The following is a 19,463-nucleotide window of genomic DNA, read 5'->3' as shown; positions in this document are numbered from 1 at the left end:
TCTTTAGAATTCTCAACCCCAGAGGGCTGTGGATGCTCAGTCGTTGAGTATATTCATGGAATGTGTGCTCGGCCCATGCAGTGGAGCCTAGTCTCCAATTGTCTTGGGCCCCCTTGCCATTGGACCAAGACCGTGCTCTGTCAAGCCCGTGTGGTAGTTGGTGTACAACGGCCACCCCACACTAAAAGAATTCACGCACAGGCATCTTCCACCCTTTAAAATGAAAAAGTCATCCTCGACTCCGAGGGACGGCCTGAGAGAAGAGTGAGAGGGGGGCGAGGGAAAAGGACGTTCTTTGGTGATGATCTTCTCCAAAGAACTGGGGGGGGGGGGGGAGAAACAGGGCTGAATGGAAATGAGACAGGACAGTAGCTGGACTGTAAGGGTGAGTTTTAGTGCAACTTAACTCTTAAACATGACGTAAAAACAGAAAATGCTGGAAATCTCAGCGGGTCAGGCAGCGTCTGTGGAAAGAGAAACAGAGTTAATGTTTCGGGCCGAACGATTCAAACCTGAAACGTTAACTCTGTTTCTCTCCCCACAGACGCTGCCTGACCCGCTGAGATGTCCAGCATTTTCTGTTTTGATTTCCGATTCCAGCATCCGCAGTATTTTGCTTTTGTCTTTAACGTGGTACCTAGTTCTTGATTAAACTCCAAACAAAAATGCAATTTCGCCGAGGATTCCTGTTTTATGAAAAATTTGAAGGCAGTTGAAAGATGTTTTGAACTCTGACCCACATCTTACACAGACATCGGCCAAATCGCAGTGCACAGTTGAACCTTGTAATTAGGCAAGGTTTCAGAAAGAGCTTTGACTGTTATGACGAGTAACAGCTTGCCCCCTGGTGTATCAGCGAGCAGCGATTGTCTCCCGCCTGTGTTTTCTCAGGTGAGGGCAGGTCTGTGCTACATCCTTGTTGACACGATGGCCCGTTGCACACCTTTTGTGCGAGGGTTGTAGAATTACAGGTGTTGGAGAACAGTAAGGGCCTATCGGGTTAGTGTCAGCCATGGCTCAGTGGGCAGCACCCTCGCCTCTTGGGTTAGAAAGGTTGTGGGTTCAAATCCCACTCCAGAGACTTGAGCACAAAAATTCTAAGCTGACACTCCCAGTGCAGTGCTGAGGGAGTGCTGCACTGTCTGAGGTACCGCACTGTCGGAGGTGCCGTCTTTCGGAGGAAACATTAAACCGAGGCCCCGTCTGCGCCCTCGGGTGGACAGGAAAGATCCCATGGCATTATTTAGAACAAGAGCAAGGGCGTTCTCCTTGGTGGCCCTGGCCAATATTTATCCCTCAACCAACACCTAAAAACAGATTATCTGGTCATTATCACATTGCTGTTTGTGGGAGCTTGCTGTGCGCAAATTGGCTGCCGCGTTTCCCACATTACAACAGTGACCACACTACAGAAGTACTTCATTCGTTCTTTCCCCATATCCCTGCCATGTTTTTTTCTTCTTCTTCAAGTATTCATCCTATTCCCCTTTGAAGGTGACTGTTGAAAATCTGTATTCACCACGCTATCAGGCAGAGCTTTACAAATCCTAAACACTCATTATGTTTTTTTAAAAAAGCGTTTCCTCATGTCGCCTCTGGTTTTTTGGCCACTCACCTTAAATCTGGACCCTCTGGTTATCGACCATTGGAAACAGTATCTCTTTATTTACTCTGTCTAAACCCTTCATGATTTTAAACATCCTGATCAAATCTCCTCTTGGGCTTCTCTGCTCTAAGGAGAACAGGATATGCACAGATCCACTACTAGTTTCTACCCCTGTTACTAAGGAACAAAACGTTTGCTGCCTGATATGTGAATAAAATTTGCTGTGATTTGCACGTAGCGCATGTAAACAGGCTGATTGAGCCTGGCTGTGTTCCTAGTTTCTGCATTCTGATTTAATGCCGGGTGGTCACGGCAGGAATAATGTTTCTTTAAGCTTCACTGCTGTTTGCGGAGTGCGTTTCCTCTCTTTTCACGCCCCCCCCTCCCCCCTCCCCAAAATTTCTTCCCAGCTCTCGGAGGTACAGTCCCATGAGTGAGTGTCTGATTCCTCCCAGTACTTCGCCCAAAGGCACCTAGTCTCGTGGTGGCCCCTCCACACTCTCCATTTCTCTGTAGATATGGTAACTTAGCCAAGTGGAGAGCCCCCCCATGGGCCGGGGCCCCAGGCAATTGCCCAGTTGTTTGCCTCTGAAACTGGTACTGCCCAACGAGCCGCTCTACATGTGCGAGCCTTGACGATGTGTGTTGGAGGGGCTATCAAAGCCAATCCTGATACTGTCCTCACTCGACACCAAACTATCTCTCCATATCCCTTGATCCCTTTAGCCGTAAGGGCCATATCTAACTCCCCCTTGAATATATATGACACTAAGGTTGTGAAAAGTGTGGTTCAGCGTCAGACAGAAGTTGGGGAGAGGGATGGAGTCAGTGGCTAGGAAACGTAGTTTGTGGCGGGGACTGAAAACAATGTCTTCGGTCTTCCCAATATTCAATTGGAGAAAATGTCTGCACATCCAGAACTGGATGTCGGACAAGCAGTGTGACAATTTAAGCAGCTCAATTGATAGTGGAAACTCTGAGTAAAAATATTTTTCACTTGCCGAACGACATCTTCTGACTCATGAAGGAAGAACTTGCATTTCTATAGCACCTTTCACAACCTCCGGACATCTCAAAGCGCTTTACAGCCAATGCAATACTTTAGAATCGTAGTCACTGATGTGCTGCAAGAAACGCGGCGGCCAAGTTGCGCACAGTGAGCTCCCACAATGTGATAATGACCAGATAATCTGTTTGTGATGTTGGTTGAGGAATAAATATTGGCCCCAGGACACCAGGGAGAACTCCTTTGCTTGGGATCTTTTATGTCCACCTGAGAGGGCAGAAATTTCTCCTCACCTCAGACCTCAATGGCTGATCCCTTATCCTGAGACTGTAACGCCTCACTATGGACTCCCCAGCCAGGGTTTTGCTGATGTTGGGCTGAGGCACGTTGTTGGGTAATGTGGAGGGAGCTTTACTCTGCGTCTAACCCTTGCTGTGTCTGCCTTGTCACAGACACTACCCTAAATGGAAAGGTGATCCTTCCCCAAGATTAACTTCCTTCACTTCGATGAACACACAACTCTCAAACACAGAGTGAGACAGCAAGAAATGATGCATGCCTGCAGCATTCCAAAGCACTTTGTAATTTACATTGTGTCTGTTTAGAACAAGGTTAATTGACTGCTGTTTATTGACTCATTTTTGGGCAAACCCCGTCATTATTGTTGTTTAAAAATTATTCATGTCGATAATAAAATGAGATGCATCATATGACGATGGAGTGCCCTGCTCCCGAACCCGAGTTCTGACCGACGTGTCTGCTTTCCTTTTAGGTCTCTTGATGGAAGGCTCCAGGTTTCCCACCGGAAAGGTCTACCCCATGTCATTTACTGTCGCCTCTGGCGTTGGCCGGATCTGCATAGTCACCACGAGCTTCGAGCCATGGAAATGTGCGAGTTTGCCTTTCACATGAAGAAGGATGAGGTCTGCGTGAATCCATACCATTACCAAAGAGTGGAGACACCAGGTAAGAGCATGTGTAGGATCACTGGGCTGGGAAACGAATCGAATGTATAGCCCAGAAACAGGCCATTCGGCCCAATAGGTCCGTGCTGGTGTTTATCCTCCACACCAGCCTCCTCCCACCCCTACTTTATCTCAGCCCATCACCAGATCCTTCCATTCCTTTCCCCCCCCTCGTGTTTATGTCATCATAGGCGGTCCATTGAAATGAGGATGACTTGCTTCCACGCCAAAAAAGGATGAGTTCACAGGTATTTCAATGAAAGACCTATTATTCCAGGTCCCGAACTACATCCTGAAGGGTGGAAGATGCCTGTGCATGGATTTTTTTTAACGTGTGGTGGCCGTTGCACACCAGCCACCACACGGGCTTGACAGAGCTAGGTCTTGGTCCAGTGGCAAGGATTAAACAAGACGACTGGAGACCAGCTCTGCTGCACGGGCCTAGTGCGCACACATATCGCAGTGTGGGCTGGCTAGTTTATGTAGCTTCCTCTTAAATGCATCGGTGCTATTCACCTCAACCACTCCCTGTGGCAGCGAGTTCCACATTCTCACCACTCTCTGGGTAAAGAGGTTTCTCCTGAATTCCCCATTGGATTTACTGGTGACTATTATTGGATTCTACGATTCTACTCATTCCTACTATTTATGGACTCCCCTGTAAGTGGAAACATTTTCCCAACGCCTACCCTATCAAACTCCTTTGTAATTTTAAAGACCTCTATCAGGTCACCCCTCAAGCCTCCCCTTTTCTAGATTGTTCAACCTTTCCATAGAGTTATTAACTAACCTCACTTTTAAAATAAAAGATAGCCAACCAAAGGAATTTTATGAGTGAAAGGAGATTGATGAGATGAATTTAGAGAGACACTTTAGACAGTCAGATGGCAGTCAGACTGCTTACTGACAAACCATAAGCTGAGATACCTCATGGAGAAAACACGGCGATGCGTGGATGCACTGATCGCTGGAATAGGCTGCCGCCCGTTAGTGTAGATTGAATCGTTCCAAATGGAATGGTCCCTCGAGCCTGCTCTGCCATTCATTAAGATCATGGCCAATCTACCTCAACTCCACTTTCCTGCACTATCCCCATATCCCTTGATTCCCATAATAAGAACATAAAAAACAGAAGCAGGAGTAGGCCATTTGGCCCCTCGAGCCTGCTCCACCATTCAATAAGATGATGGCTGGTCTGATCATGGACTCAGCTCCACTTCCCTGCCCGCTCCCCATAACCCTTTACTCTCTTATCGCTTAAAAATCTGTCTAACTCCGCCTTAAATAAATTCGATGACCCAGCCTCCACAGCTCTCTGAGGCAGAGAATTCCATAGATTTACCACCCTCTGAGAGAAGGAATTCCTCCTCATCTCAGTTTTAAATGGGCGGCCCCTTATTCGAAGATTATATCCCCTAGTTTTAGTTTCCTCTATGAGTGGAAATATCCTCTCTGCATCCACCTTGTCGAGCTCCCTCGTTATCTTATAAGTTTCAGTAAGATCACCTCTCATTCTTCTGAACTCCAATGTGTATAGGCCCAACCTGACAATAGTCAAAAAAAATCTATCGATCTCTGTCTTGAATATACTCAACGACTGAGCATCCACAGCCCTCTGGGGTAGAGAATTCCAAAGAATCACCACCCTCTGGGTGAAGAAATTTCTCCTCACCTCAGTCCGAACTGGCCGGCCCTTATCCTGAGACTGTGACCCCTGATTCTAGACTCCCCAGTCAGGGGGAAACAGCCTCCGTGCATCTACCCTGTCAAGCCTTGTAAGAATGTTGTATATTTCAATGAGATCACCTCAAGGACACAACTTTAAATAGAGATGTGTGGCATTGGCCTTGCATAAAAAGAAACCCAAGTCCTTTCTATTCTTTGTGTGTTTTATTTTTACAGTTTTACCTCCCGTTCTCGTGCCAAGACATACCGAGGTGCCCTCAGAATTCCCACCCCTGGAAGACTACACTCATTCCATTCCAGAAAACACAAATTTCCCGGCTGGCATTGAGCCACAGAGCAACTATATACCAGGTACTCAATGGCGCTTAACGGAACATGCTGGTAAATTTCATTTCCTGTTATTTGCGATGTCAGAAATGCAAATTATTCCACTGGCAGAAAAAGAATGAAAGATACCCATGGGGAGGAGAGCATCTGACTGCGTCTTCTGGTAAAACTTGAAAGAAGCCTTGCTCTAGCCTGTTATCAGATTGTAACCCGTCACAGCCTCAAGTGGAGCTGCTGCCCACTTGCATTTGACGCAGAATGTAGCCCGCAAATGTCTTTATCAGATTTCCATCTCTTGCTGTCACAGATTGACAAAGGAACAGAAGTCATTGTGGGGTAATTCAGTTATTGGTGCGTGTTTTGAACTTGAGGCATAAGAGGTGCATCGCATCAGCCAAACTTTATTTTTTTTCCTTTCCAAGACTGCATTGGGTGTTGTGTGTTAATATCAGACAGGGAGAGAGCGTGATTGTCTGCTGATGGTCACCACTTGCCTACCTCAGGTCCTGCCTGAAATTCCAGAGAGGTAAAATAACTCTCAATCTCACATGATAGTAATTCCCCAAGTTCTAACTTTTCTGGTACTATGAAAGATTTTTTTTCTTGCGGTAAGTAGCTGCCTCGTTACCGTTGCAAAGTCACCCATTGCTGAGCAGTAATACACAAGAACATAAGAGTTGGGAGCAGCAGTAGGCCATTCGGCCCCTTGAGTCTGCTCTGCCATTCAATGAGATCATGGCTGATCTGATCTTGGCCTCAACTCCACTTTCCTGCACTGTCCCCATATCCCTTAATAACTTAATATCCAAAAATCTATCGATCTCTGTCTTGAATATACTCAATGACTGAGCCTCCACAGCCCTCTGCGGTAGAGAATTCCAAAGATTCACCACCCTCTGAGTAAAGAAATTTCTCCTCATCTCAGTCCTAAATGGCTGACCCCTTATTCTGAGACTGTGACCCCTGGTTCTAGACTCCCCAGCCAGGGGGAAACATCCTCCCTGCATCTACCCTGTCAAGTTCTGTTTAAAAAAAAAAAAGTGTGTATGTTTCAATGACATCATCTCTCATTCTTCTAAACTCTAGAGACTATGGGCTCAAGTTTCGGCCTGAGGTGATCCTATTTTTTTTGGAGCAACTAGTTTAGAATGGAGCATCTTAGATTCTCGGCATTTAGTTTGCTCCATTTCTAGTGAGTTAGAATAGTTTCATTTTAGAACAGTTTTTTTTTCAAAAGGTGGCGTGTCCAGTCACTTACGCCTGTTTTGCAAGTTTAGGCAGCGAAAACTTACTCCAAACTAACTTAGAATGGAGTAAGTGTAGATTTTTGTATGCTCAGAAAAACCTTGCCTACACTTTAGAAATTAGGCGCAGGGAACGAGAGATGGGGGGGGGGGGGTGAGGAGGGATGTTTACAAGCATTAAACACTTCACTTTTACAAATAAAGAGCCATCATCAATAATAAATGATCAATAAATCAACCAATAAATCAATCACTATAATGTTTTGAAAATGATTACACCATCCTACACCATAACTATTTTTTGACATAGTAAATTTGCTAATTAACTGTTGACATGCCGAATCACAACTGACTATCTCAGCCAGTTCCTCCGAACGTATGTCTTGGATTACAAGCTTACTGCTTCATGCATTGCTAAATCAGGCGTATTTCAGAACTGCCCCTCCTTTACCATATTGATTGCTTTTACAGAATCCTAGGTAAACTAACACAAATCTACAAGCAACAGGTAGGTGGAGATAAAAGCTGCATAAAGTACTTTAAAACATCCAGTGACTCAGGATCTTTACACCCGCAAGTGATTTTTGTATAGTTTATCAAATTATTTGAAGCTATCTGCACAACAATACATTTTTAGTTTTGTCATTGTAAACCCCCAAATGGCTGAGCCACTGTGAGAAAGCTCATTGTAATTGATTCTTCAGAAATTAATGCAAAAACACACAACTCCATGGGGTGGGGGAGAACAGAAACATGTTTAGGAACAAGCCCATCCCTTTTTAAATAATCTCAACCCCAGAAACCCAGCTTTTCCCCATACTCTTCAATCATTTTCTCTCCAGAAACTTACCTTAAACTCATTTATATTTTTACACTCTCTCTCACTCTCTCTCTCTCTCGAGCAACTTCTTCCACAACATCATTACTCTTTGTGTAAATTAATGCTCACTGACTTCCCTCCTTGTTCCATGATACAATAATAAGGCATGGATTCGGGATGGTGCAGGCTTGATTACCCTTTCTCATTCCAGGCTTTATGTTCTGGACGCGACAGGCACTGTTCCCACAGGTCCCGGCGGGGAGCCCATTCGGCCAGGGCTAGGGGTGGCGCGCTTCGGGCCCCTCCCACACAGCCTGCACAGATTCGGGGGCGAGGAGCTACTGCACATGCGCGCACACTCCAGCGCGCATGCGCAGGGCTGCCGGCACTAACTGTGCTGCTGTGAGCTAGCCCCGCTACCCTGCTGGCAGATCTTCGGCCCCGCCTCCCGCAGCTGCTGGTACGCCGCGCCGACCTGGAACGGGCCCGAGAAAGATCGCAGAATACCGAGGTGGGCTTTAGGCGCACTTTTTGTTCCAGGAAACAGGCGTGCCTCTCGGAGGTGCGCCGTTCTAATGGAGGACCGAAACTTGAGCCCTATAGGCCTAGTCTACTCAATCTCCCCTCAAAGGACAATTTCCTCCATCACAGGAATCAGTCTGGTGAACCTTCGTTGCACTCCCTCTATGGCAATTAATTGCGGTGTCCAGTGCACCGCTGAGCCATAGCGCCCAAGGTCCCATGATCAATCCCTGGCCTGTTAGCTAGACTTTGCGCAGGCAACAGTTCATGGAATACTATCATAGAATGGTTACAGCACGGAAAAAGGCCTTTCGGTCCGTTGAGCCTGTGCCGACTCTTGGCTAGTCCCACTCCCCCGCCCTTTCCCCGTAGCCCTGCAAATGTTTTCCTTCAGATACTTATCCAACTGCCTTTTGAAAGATAAAATTGAGTCTGCCTCCACCACCCAATCAGACAGCGCGTTCCAGATCTTAACCACTCGCTGCTTAAAAAAAAGTTTTTTCTTATATCAACTTTGGTTCTTTTGCCAATCACCTTAAATCTGTGTCCTCTGGTTCTCGACCATTCTGCCAATGGGAACAGTTTCTCTCTATCTACTCTGTCCAGACCCCTCATGTTTTGAACACCTCGATCAAATCTCCTCTCAACCTTCTCTGTTCCAAGGAGAACAACCCCAGCTTCTCCAGTCTATCCACGTAACTGAAGTCCCTCATCCCTGGAACCATTCTGGTAACTCTTTTCTGCACCTCCTCGAAGGCCTTCCTAAAGTGCGGTGCCCAGAATTGGACACAATACTCCAGTTGAGGCCGAACCCGTGTTTTGCACAAGTTCTTCATAATTTCCACACTTTTGTACTCTACGCCTCTATTTATGAGGCCGAGGATCCTGCAAGTCTTTTTAACTGCTTTCTCAACCTGGACACATACACCCAGGTCTCTCTGTTCATGCACCCCCTTTAGGATTGTACCATTTAATCTATATGTCCTCTCCTCATTCTTTCTACCAGAATGTATCACTTCACACTTTTCTGTGCTAAATTTAATCTGCCACGTGCCCGCCCATTCCACCAGCCTGTCTATGTCTTCCTGAAGTCTATCACTATCCTCCTCACTGTTCACTATACTTCCAAGTTTTGTGTCATCTGCAAATTTTGAAATGGTGCCCTGTACACCCACGTCCAAGTTATTAATATATATCAAGAAAAGCAATGATCCTGGAACCGACCCCTGGGGAACACCACTGTAGAGAAACATAGAAAATAGGTGCAGGAGTAGGCCATTCGGCCCTTTGAGCCTGCACCATCATTCAATAAGATCATGGCTGATCATTCCCTCAGTACCCCTTTCCTGATTTCTCTCCATACCCCTTGATCCCCTTAGTCGTAAGGGCCATATCTAACTCTCTCTTGAATATATCCAATGAACTGGCATCAACAACTCTCTGCGGCAGGGAATTCCACAGGTTAACAACTCTCTGAGTGAAGAAGTTTCTCCTCATCTCAGTCCTAAATGGCCTAACCCTTATCCTAAGACTATGTCCCCTGGTTCTGGACTTCCCCAACATCAGGAACATTCTACCCGCATCTAACCTGTCCCGTCTTGTCAGAATCTTATATGTTTCTATGAGATCCCCTTTCATCTTTCTAAACTCCAGTGTATAAAGGCCTAGTTGATCCAGTCTCTCCTCATATGTCAGTCCAGCCATCCCAGGAATCAGTCTGGTGAACCTTCGCTGCACTCCCTCAATAGCAAGAACGTCTTTCCTCAGATTAGGAGACAAAAACTGAACACAATATTCCAGGTGAGGCCTCACCAAGGCCCTATACAACTGCAGTAAGACCTCCCTGCTCCTATACTCAAATCCCCTAGCTATGAAGGACAACATACCATTTGCGTTCTTCACCGCCTGCTGTACCTGCATGCCAACTTTCAATGACTGATGAACCATGCACCCAGGTCTCGATGCACCTCCCCTTTTCCTAATCTGCTGCCATTCAGATAATATTCTGTCTTTGCGTTTTTGCCCCCAAAGTGGATAACCTCACATTTATCCACATTATACTGCATCTGCCATGCATTTGCTCACTCACCTAACCTGTCCAAGTCACCCTGCAGCCTCTTAGCATCCCCCTCACAGCTCACACCGCCACCCAGCTTAGTGTCATCTGCAAATGGGAGATATTACACTCAATTCCTTCATCTAAATCATTGATGTATATTGTAAAGAGCTGGGGTCCCAGCACTGAACCCTGCGGCACTCCACTAGTCACTGCCTGCCATTCTGAAAAGGACCCGTTTATCCTGACTCTCTGCTTCCTGTCTGCCAACCAGTTCTCTATCCACATCAGTATATTACCCCCAATACCATATGCTTTGATTTTGCCTTCCCCCAGTCCAATAAACAAACGTTCACCACTACTCTCGGTTTCCTGTCACTGAGCCCATGTCGTATCCATACTGTCCCTTTTATTCCATGAGCTTCAATTTTGCTGATAAGCTTATTATGTGGCACTTTATCGAACGTCTTTTGGAAATCCATGTACACCACGTCAACCGCATTACCTCATCAACCCTCTCTGTTACCTCATGAAAAAACTCGATCAAGTTGGTTAAACACGATTTGCCTTTTAACAAATCCGTGTTCGCTTTACTTGATTAATCCACCCCTATCCAAGTGACTGTTCATTTTGTCTCTGATTACTGTTTTTAAAAGCTTCCGCACTACCGAGGTTAAACTGACTGGCCTGTAGTTGTTAGGTTTATCCTTACACACTTTTGTGAACAATGGTGTAACATTTGCAATTCTCCAGTCCTCTGGCACCCCCGTATCTATGGAGGATTGTAATATTGTGGACAGTACCTTCACGATTTCATCCCTCAATTCACTCAGCATCCTAGGATGCATCCCATTCTGCTCCTGGTGATTGATCTACTTGAAGTACAGCCAGCCTTTCTAATACCTCTTCTTTATCAATTTTTATCCTAGCGAGTGTCTCCACTACCTCCTCCTTCACTCTGTCTATGGCACCATCCTCTTCCTTGGTGGAGACAGATGCAAAGTACTCATTTAGTATCTCAGTCATACCCTCTGCCTCCATGTGCAGGTCTCCTTTTTAGTCCCTAATCAGCCCCACACCCTCTTACTACCCTTTTACTATTTATATGTCTATAGAAGACTTTTGGATTACTTTTTTTGTTAGCTGTCAGTCTATTGTCATACCCTCTCTTTGCCCCTCTTATTTTCTGTTTCACTTCTCCTCTGACCGTTCCATATATAGCCTGATTCTCAGATGTATTTGCAACCTGACATCTGTCAACATGCGCTCTTTTTCTGCTTCATCCTATTCTCTACGTGCTGGGGCTCTACAGTTGGTATCCGAGCTGTTGGGTGTAGAAAGGAGGGAAGAGAATTAGCCAGGGGTTCCCGCTCCTGATCACTATGCAGTGACACCGAGACAGTCACTGGTTGGGTTCATCCATGAGAAATGGTTGGAAGGTGACCATCCCTCGTGGACCTGAAGCCCAGCAAGAGTCCGTATCTATTGGAGAGGGGAGGGGTGGTGCAGCAGAGGGCTGGAAATGGCCAGTTTAAATGCTGATCCTATGCATGGAGGCAGAGGGTATGGCTGTGAGGTACTAAATGAATACTTTGCATCTGTCTTCAGCAAGGAACAGGATGCTGCCATTGACATAGTGAAGGAGGAGGTAGTGGAGACACTTAGAACATAGAAACATAGAAATTTACAGCGCGGAAGGAGGCCATTTCAGCCCATCGTGTCCACGCCGGCCGACAAAGAGCCACACGGCCCTCGGTCAGCAGCCCTGAAGGTTACATTTAAACCTATGAACAATGATGGAAAGGCAAAGAGCACTCAGCGCTACCAGTCCGCCCCACACAACTGCGACACCCCTTACACTGAAACATTCTGCACTCCACCCCAACCGGAGCCATGTGATCTCCTGGGAGAGGCAAAAACCAGCTAAAAATCCTTGATAGGATAAAAATTGATAAAGAATAGGTATTAGAAAGGCTGTCTGTACTTAAAGTAGATCAATCACCAGGAGCGGGTGGGATGCATCCTAGGATGCTGAGGGAATTGTGGTCCTTGTGAATTGGCTAAGTTTGCAGCGAGGTGTTGCCTGGGGCGGACTGTTCACGTTGGGTACAAAGCATCTTGTGTAGTGCGAACGATTAAGGATGGTAATTCTATTTAATGGGACATCAAATAAGCAGCATATTCCAGTTTACTCTTTCCCACCCCCTTTCGCCACCCGTTAACATGCCTGGTCTCCAGGTTATATCACTAAGGAGTGACTGCGATGCATGCCTTATGCTGTCTTTTCATTCCTTTTTTTTTTAGTTTCTGATTTTCTCTCATATTTTGCCCCTCCACCTCAAAGACCAAGTAAATGAAATGTCCCGGCGAAAGATCTCTACCCGAAAACATTAGCCTGTTTTTCTTTCCTCTTTCAGACGCTATTTTTGCCTCTAGGTTTGCAGCATCTCCAGCTTTTATTTTTAATCGCAGGTTTGTGACTGTTTTAGCTCAGCAGCAGCAAACGGCACTCGAGTGTAACTCATTCCTCTGTGGTTAACAGGTGCTGCACAAAAGGTAGTGGGTAGATGGAAGAAGACCTGCTTAGATAATGTGCACAGCACAGTATCACGTCCAAGGCTGTTTGATTGTATCTTGAGCTTGCGTAAGACATGCGAGACTGCTTCTGGGATGGGGGATAGATGAGCTAGATCCAGAGGATGTGCAGGGCTCGAGAAGTCCTTGACTATGATACACCTTATCTCAAACTAATGCGCTGAGCTAAAAGTTGGTTTACGTGTGACGCACAAGGCAGATTATAAATAATTTAAACAAAAGTGTATAAATGTGGAATATTAAACCCAATCTGTTGCGTGCATCACCCGTAAACCAAGGCTGGCAGTCTAAAGTAACACTTTTAGGATGTCGCTTGTGTCTAAACACAAGAGGGTCACGGTGAACTTTGTATTTGTCAATGTACTGAAACTGGAGCTTCTAATAAAGGCACCTACAAGGGCAGTAACCAACAGCAAAGGTTGCAAACCTTCAGAGAGAGGACAGGCCAATTTGGGGAAAAGAATGAGATCTCAGTAGGATTTCTGTTCCCACCATCTTTGACCTGGAGTCTGCAAGTGGAACTCAAGCTGAAACAAAATTTAGCCCAATTTCGGACGTTTGAAATGTGGATCTGAGTGTTGTATTAATGCGTTTAAAAATGTTACTCTTTTTTCTTTCTGGTTAGAAACACCACCGCCAGGCTACATCAGTGAGGACGGAGAAACCAGTGACCATCAGATGAACCATAGCATGGACACAGGTAACGTACGCTGAGGGGCTCGTCTGTCAAACCTCAAAGTCCCATTTAAGGAGAGAGCAGTTGGTGTGCACTGACCATCTCAAGCCATGTTAAGTACTAAAGTATTCCAGCTGGTGACTTTGGAGATGAAGTTCACAAATGCTGTCAGAATTGGAGAAGGCGGGAACTGGTGGGTTGGCGCACTGTGCTTCTGGCTCTGGAGACAGACTCTCTCCACCTTGCGGAAGCAGAGTTGAGTGAGCTTTACTTTACATCTGGCTGTTCTGATGTGCGATGTCCAAATGCCCCCGTCATTTCCTCTCCAGGTTGCTCCCCAGCTCGCTCTGGAATCAGGTTGCCAACTTTGTTTGGGCATATTCCTGGAGGGGTCATCACATGACCTCCCACATCCAACCGCCCCGTCCCCACTATCCCACCATTGGCCACCTAGCACGTCCATCCTCGCGGCGCCCCTCCTCCCCACACCAATCAGAAACTCGATTGGACGGTTCTTGACTGTTGGTCAACAGCCTCCTTTTGGGGAAAACTAATAAACAAAAGCGTTCAAAAGAATTTTCTTTTCTTAAAACAACACAATTTTTTTGAATGAGTTTTCTCCCGGGGATTTTGCTCACAGCGGTGTCCCGGAGATGAATCTTTAATTCCTGGAGACTCCAGGCCAATCCTGGAGGGTTGGCAACTCTCGTTCGGAAGGCATTAGTTGCAAGAGTGGTGGTCATCCATGGTTACTTTACTGAGGTGGCCATGTGTGACCACTTGTGGCAGGTGTTGCAGGCTTGTTCAGCCGTGGGGGGATCCCTGATCCTACCACCACCACCTAGAGTTCGCACATGTCTAATTAGGGGTATGGTAGTGTCGTGGCTGTGTTACTTGACTAATGACCAGAGACGTGAGTTCCACTCCCACCACGGCAGCTGGGGAATTTAAATTCAGTTAAATAAATCTGGAATATAAAAGCTAATATCAGTAATGGCGGCAATGAAAACCATCTGGTTCCCTCGAGTCCTTTAGGTTAGAAAATCTGCCGCCCTTACCCGGTTTGGCCTATATGTAACTCCAGACCCACAGCAATGTGGTTGACTCCTAACTGCCCTCTGAAATGGCCCAGCGAGACCCTCCGTTGCACCAAACTGCTATGATGAAGTCGCACGGACTGCAGCGGTTCAAGAAGGCGGCTCACCACCACCTTCTCGAGGGCAATTAGGGATGGGCAATAAATGCTGGCCTTGCCAGCGACGACCACATCCTGTGAATGAATAAATAAAAAAAAATTTTAATTGTCGTGTTGCGATCTGGAGCGGGAATGCTGACAGATTTCCCCGGCCCCCAGTCCCCCTCCAGCTCAGTAACATGGCCACACCAGTTGTGAAATCGGAAAGAGGGAGGGTGAAACTTGGGTCTAACTGGTCGGCCTGGCCAACAATTGCAGCACTTAGACCTCAGCCACTATTCCCCAGTGTTAACATAACGTAATCAGTTTGTGAAGAAAAGCTTACAGTAAATAAATGGAGATCGCACACAGCCCTCTTTCCAGCTGGTAGTGCTTATTTTGTTTCTCAATAGCGCAATGATTCAGAATTGAAATTTAACTAGTTTCTTCCTTGCGAAACCGAAAAAGTGTAGGCAATCATCGAGATTGATAATAGTGGGAGTGAAGGCGTGATACATGAACGAGTGATTAGGTGACACCTCGCTTGGGTTTAAAGTGGGAGGTGTGAGGTGGTGACTAAGGTAACAGCCACATCAATAAGGTTGGCTAATTCCATTAAAATAAAAGCCAACTTGGCTATTATACAATTTTGATTATATCACTGTTGACATTTTTTTTATTAATTTCATAATTGGATATGCAAATATATGAGATATGAGCCAGTAAGGGCAATCACTATTGGGGACAATCTATGTTGAACAAGTGAAATACATTGTAAAGAAATGAATCAGTTCCCAGCCTCGATCCTCATTGCTGCTCTTTCTCGTTTTAGGTTCTGCGGCTGACTTATCTCCGAACCCCCTGTCGCCCACACACAGCAACTTGGGTGAGTGCTTGCTGACCAGGTTTGGACGCAGCCCCACGGGAGCTGGGCGCCTGCCGAGCTGATCACAAAACCGAGGGGGCCGCACTGCTGAGGTTAGAAGTTCAGCACCAGGTCACCGGGCTTACGCTGGCAGCTGGCCCACAGTCGGGCTTTTGTCTGCCTGTCATGACTCAGTGCAGCCCCAGCACGCTGTCCCCGACAGCGAAACAAGAGGCTGCTGTTTGTCACTGGAGCAGGGAGGCTCCGGGGGTAGCTCCGCACTTGGCCAACTGCTGGGCAAGGCTTGAGGTCCGGGCACTGTTGCTTCCAGTAAGGTACATGCACGTGGTCTGCTTAATTGGAACTTGAATTTTTAAAAAAAGGACTTGCATTTACATAGCGCCTTTCACGACCACCAGACGTCTCAGAGTGCTTTACAGTCAATGAAGTACTTTTGGAGTGAAGTCACTTGGAAACCCGGCAGCCAATTTGCGCATAGCAAGCTCCCACAAACAGTATTGTGATAATGACCAGATAATCTGTTTTTTTTGTTATGTTGATTGAGGGATAAATATTGGCCCCAGGACACCGGGGATAACTCCCCTGCTCTTAGAAACATAGAAATCTACAGGGCAGAAGAAGGCCATTTCGGCCCATCGTGTCCGCGCCGGCCGACAAAGAGCCGCACGGCCCTCGGTCAGCAGCCCTGAAGGTTACATATAAACCTATGAATAATGAACAATGGCGGAAAAATAAAGAGCACCCAGCCCAACCAGTCCGCCCCACACAACTGCGACACCCCTTACACTGAAACATTTAACACTCCACCCCAACCGGAGCCATGTGATCTCCTGGGAGAGGCAAAAACCAGATAAAAGCCCAGCCCAATTTAGGGAAAAAAATTCTTCTTCGAAATAGTGCCACGGGATCTTTTACATCCACCTGAGAGGGCAGACGGAGCGTTGGTTTAACATCATATCCGAAAGATGGCACCTCCGACAGTGTAGGACTGCACCGGAAGTGTCAGCCTAGATTTTTTTTTGTGCTCAAGTCTCTGGAGAGGGACTTGAACCCACAACCTTCTGACTCAGGCGGGTGTGCTACCCACTGAGCCACAGCTGACAAAACTATAATGCATGGCTCTTGTTGATATGGGGGATTTATACTTTAAACGTAACAATGTCTAATATGTAGTTTGTGGGTCCCCCAGATGATTGAGTTGCTGCCCAGTACATTACAGATTGGGACGGACCCACATTTAATTGGAGATCTCTGTTGTGTTACTTGCTACCTATGGGTTTCTGTCAGCATTGCTCTTTGTGGGAGCTTGCTGTGTGCAAATTGGATGCCACCTTTCCCACCTAGCAACAGTGATTACACTGCAAGAAAGTGCTCATTGTTCTGTAAAGCGCTTTGGGACGTCCTGAGGTTGTAAGAGGTGCTTTTTTTTCCTCCATGGCAACCCTGGGTTAAAAAAGGGAGAAAATCAACTGGGTTTCTCACTCCTGATCCCTGTCCGGTGACCCAGGGAGAAAGTGCACGTGCATGGATTTTGGATGAGACAGGTTCCATCCCTCCATGGTGGATGAGCGTATCAACGCTCCAGTATCTTCGGGCCGCACATGGAGAATGGCTAATTGAGTGACGATGGTATCCCAGCGATGGGCTGTCATCATCATCATAGGCAGTCCCTCGGAATCGAGGAAGACTTGCTTCCACTCTTAAAAAAAATAAGTTCTTAGGTGGCTGAACAGTCCAATACGAGAACCACAGTCCCTGTCACAGGTGGGACAGACAGTGGTTGGAGGAAAGGGAGGGTGGGACTGGTTTGCCGCATGCTCCTTCCGCTGCCTGCGCTTGGTCTCTGCATGCTCTCGGCAACGAGACTCGAGGTGCTCAGCACCCTCCCGGAAGCACTTCCTCCACTCAGGGCGGTCTTTGGCCAGGGACTCCCAGGTGTCGGTGGGGATGTTGCACTTTATCATGCACTTTAAAGAGAGGGCTGTACCCTCGCACCGGTCAGTTCCTTCAAGAGAGGATGGGAGAAAATTGTGGGATAGGGGGTGCGGAAGAGAGGGGCTTTAGGAAGGGGCAGGGGAAGAAGACCTTCTAATCCAGTCTTGGAAGCAGTTCCTGGGGGTTAAAAGTTTGCTTCCCTCTATTCTGGGACGAACCTGATCCTAATCCATCTCCCTGGAGTGTAACAGTAAAAGTTTTGAAAACTTCAAAGAGATTAAAAATTTCAACGGATAACAAACGTTGTGAGTTTAAAGCTTTGATTCATCCTTTGATGATCGTAAGCAGCGTGCCTCTCCAGATTTATAGTGTGCCCAGAAACCTTCTGTTGATGTGCTGCCCTGTATCTCGTTGCACAGGTTAAACACAAGGCCACAGAGATGGTCTAGCCTCCATAAGAACATAAGAATTAGGAGGAGTGGGCCATTCGGCCCCTCGAGTCTGCTCCGCCATTCAATGAGATCATGGCTGATCTTCAACCTCAACTCCACTTTCCTACACTGTCCCCATATCTCTTGATTCCCTTAATATCCAAAAATCTACCGATCTCTGTCTTGAATATACTCGACGACTGAGCCTCCACAGCCTTCTGGGGTAGAGAATCCCAAAGATTCACCACCCTCTGAGTGAAGAAATTTCTCCTCATCTCAGTCCTAAATGGCCGACCTCTTATTCTGAGACTGTGACCCCTGGTTCTAGACTCCCCAGCCAGGGGAAACATCCTCCCTGCATCTACCCTGTCAAGCCCTGTAAGAATTTTGATTGCTTCAATGCGATCACCTCTTATTTTTCTAAACTCTAGAGAATATCGTGTTTAATAAAGTAGTCACCGGCCAAAGTTGGGACTGGAATCAATGCCCGGTTTTATGGGACGACTCCCATGAAATTTCAGAGTCATAAGCCAGACATCGTAAGTCCATTTTCCCTGCTTTGTCTTATGAGTTAGAGATACTATCAGTAGCAAACGGTAGAACTCATTGAGTTACCAAACCCCACCCCCTGACCAACTCGAACCTGCCCACTGGATTTTGATCAATTACATAAACGACCAGAATTGACATCTCTGGAGTCTTGGCATTCTCCAAGTCACTCCTGACCAACTGTCACTCCCCATAATAATATCCGTCACGGTGAACATTTGCTATATTTGTGGTTGCAATTTACACTTGCCATAAAGCGGAGCTGCAGTTAACCAGCTGTCAAAATACTGGCACTGTGCCGTTTGAAATTGTCCGCCTCTCTTTCCCTTTTAATTCTGTTTCCTTTCTCGCCCCCCCGGTCCCTGCCCCCTGGTCAAGACACAGACCCCCTTGGGCCTTGGCAGTGGAGCTGGACAAGTGACCACGGGGTCAGCTTGGCTGCTGTTCTGCCCATCCTTCTCTCTCATTGGGGAGAAGTTGCACAGGTCTGCTCTGAGGGCCCAATTGGTAAAGGCGTTTATACTGAGTGTAGTTCAGGCCGGACGGTCAGTCAATGGTCTAATAACGTGCACCATGTCCCGCTCACCCATTGCCCCAGTATGAGGGGCCTCGATAGGGTGGATAGGAAGGAACTATTTCCCTTTGCAGAGGAAGTCAACAACCAGGAGGCATAGATTTAAAGTAATCGATAGGGGATTTGAGGGGAAACATTTTCACCCAGAGGGTGTTGGCGGTCTGGCACTCACTGCCTGAAAGGGTGGTAGAGGCAGAAACCCTCACATTTAAAAAGTACTTGGATGTGCACTTGAAGTGCCGTAACCTACAGGGCTACGGACCGAGAGCTGGATTAGGCTGGATAGCTCTTTGTAGGCCGGCGCGGACACGGTGGGCCGAAATGGCCTCCTTCCATGCTGTAAATTTCTATCATGATTCTATACTTGGTGACCTACGTTGGCTCCCGGTTAAGCAATGCCTTGATTTTAAA

At 46.8% G+C, this 19,463-nt stretch overlaps 2 protein-coding genes across 4 annotated transcripts in view; both read left to right on the top strand.

The window, feature by feature from the left end:
* The window catches only part of c17h15orf61 (chromosome 17 C15orf61 homolog), a 333,965-nt gene that overhangs the window by 32,210 nt on the left and 282,292 nt on the right, over positions 1-19,463 (top strand). The gene's annotated exons all lie outside the window — the stretch shown is intronic.
* Positions 1-19,463, top strand: part of smad3b (SMAD family member 3b) — a 152,242-nt gene that overhangs the window by 95,930 nt on the left and 36,849 nt on the right. For all 3 annotated transcript variants that reach the window (XR_011587446.1, XM_070858536.1, XM_070858535.1), the window contains 4 exons: positions 3,385-3,578; positions 5,480-5,614; positions 13,453-13,527; positions 15,510-15,563. Coding sequence is in view for 2 of the 3 variants with exons in the window: in XM_070858536.1 (XP_070714637.1) it covers positions 3,385-3,578; positions 5,480-5,614; positions 13,453-13,527; positions 15,510-15,563 (458 nt within the window). In the remaining variant the exon portion in view is untranslated. The remainder of the gene's footprint in view (positions 1-3,384; positions 3,579-5,479; positions 5,615-13,452; positions 13,528-15,509; positions 15,564-19,463) is intronic.

Source organism: Pristiophorus japonicus, chromosome 17, assembly GCF_044704955.1.
Source record: "Pristiophorus japonicus isolate sPriJap1 chromosome 17, sPriJap1.hap1, whole genome shotgun sequence".
Classification (NCBI taxonomy): domain Eukaryota; kingdom Metazoa; phylum Chordata; class Chondrichthyes; family Pristiophoridae; genus Pristiophorus; species Pristiophorus japonicus.
This window is presented reverse-complemented; position numbering and strand designations above follow the sequence as displayed.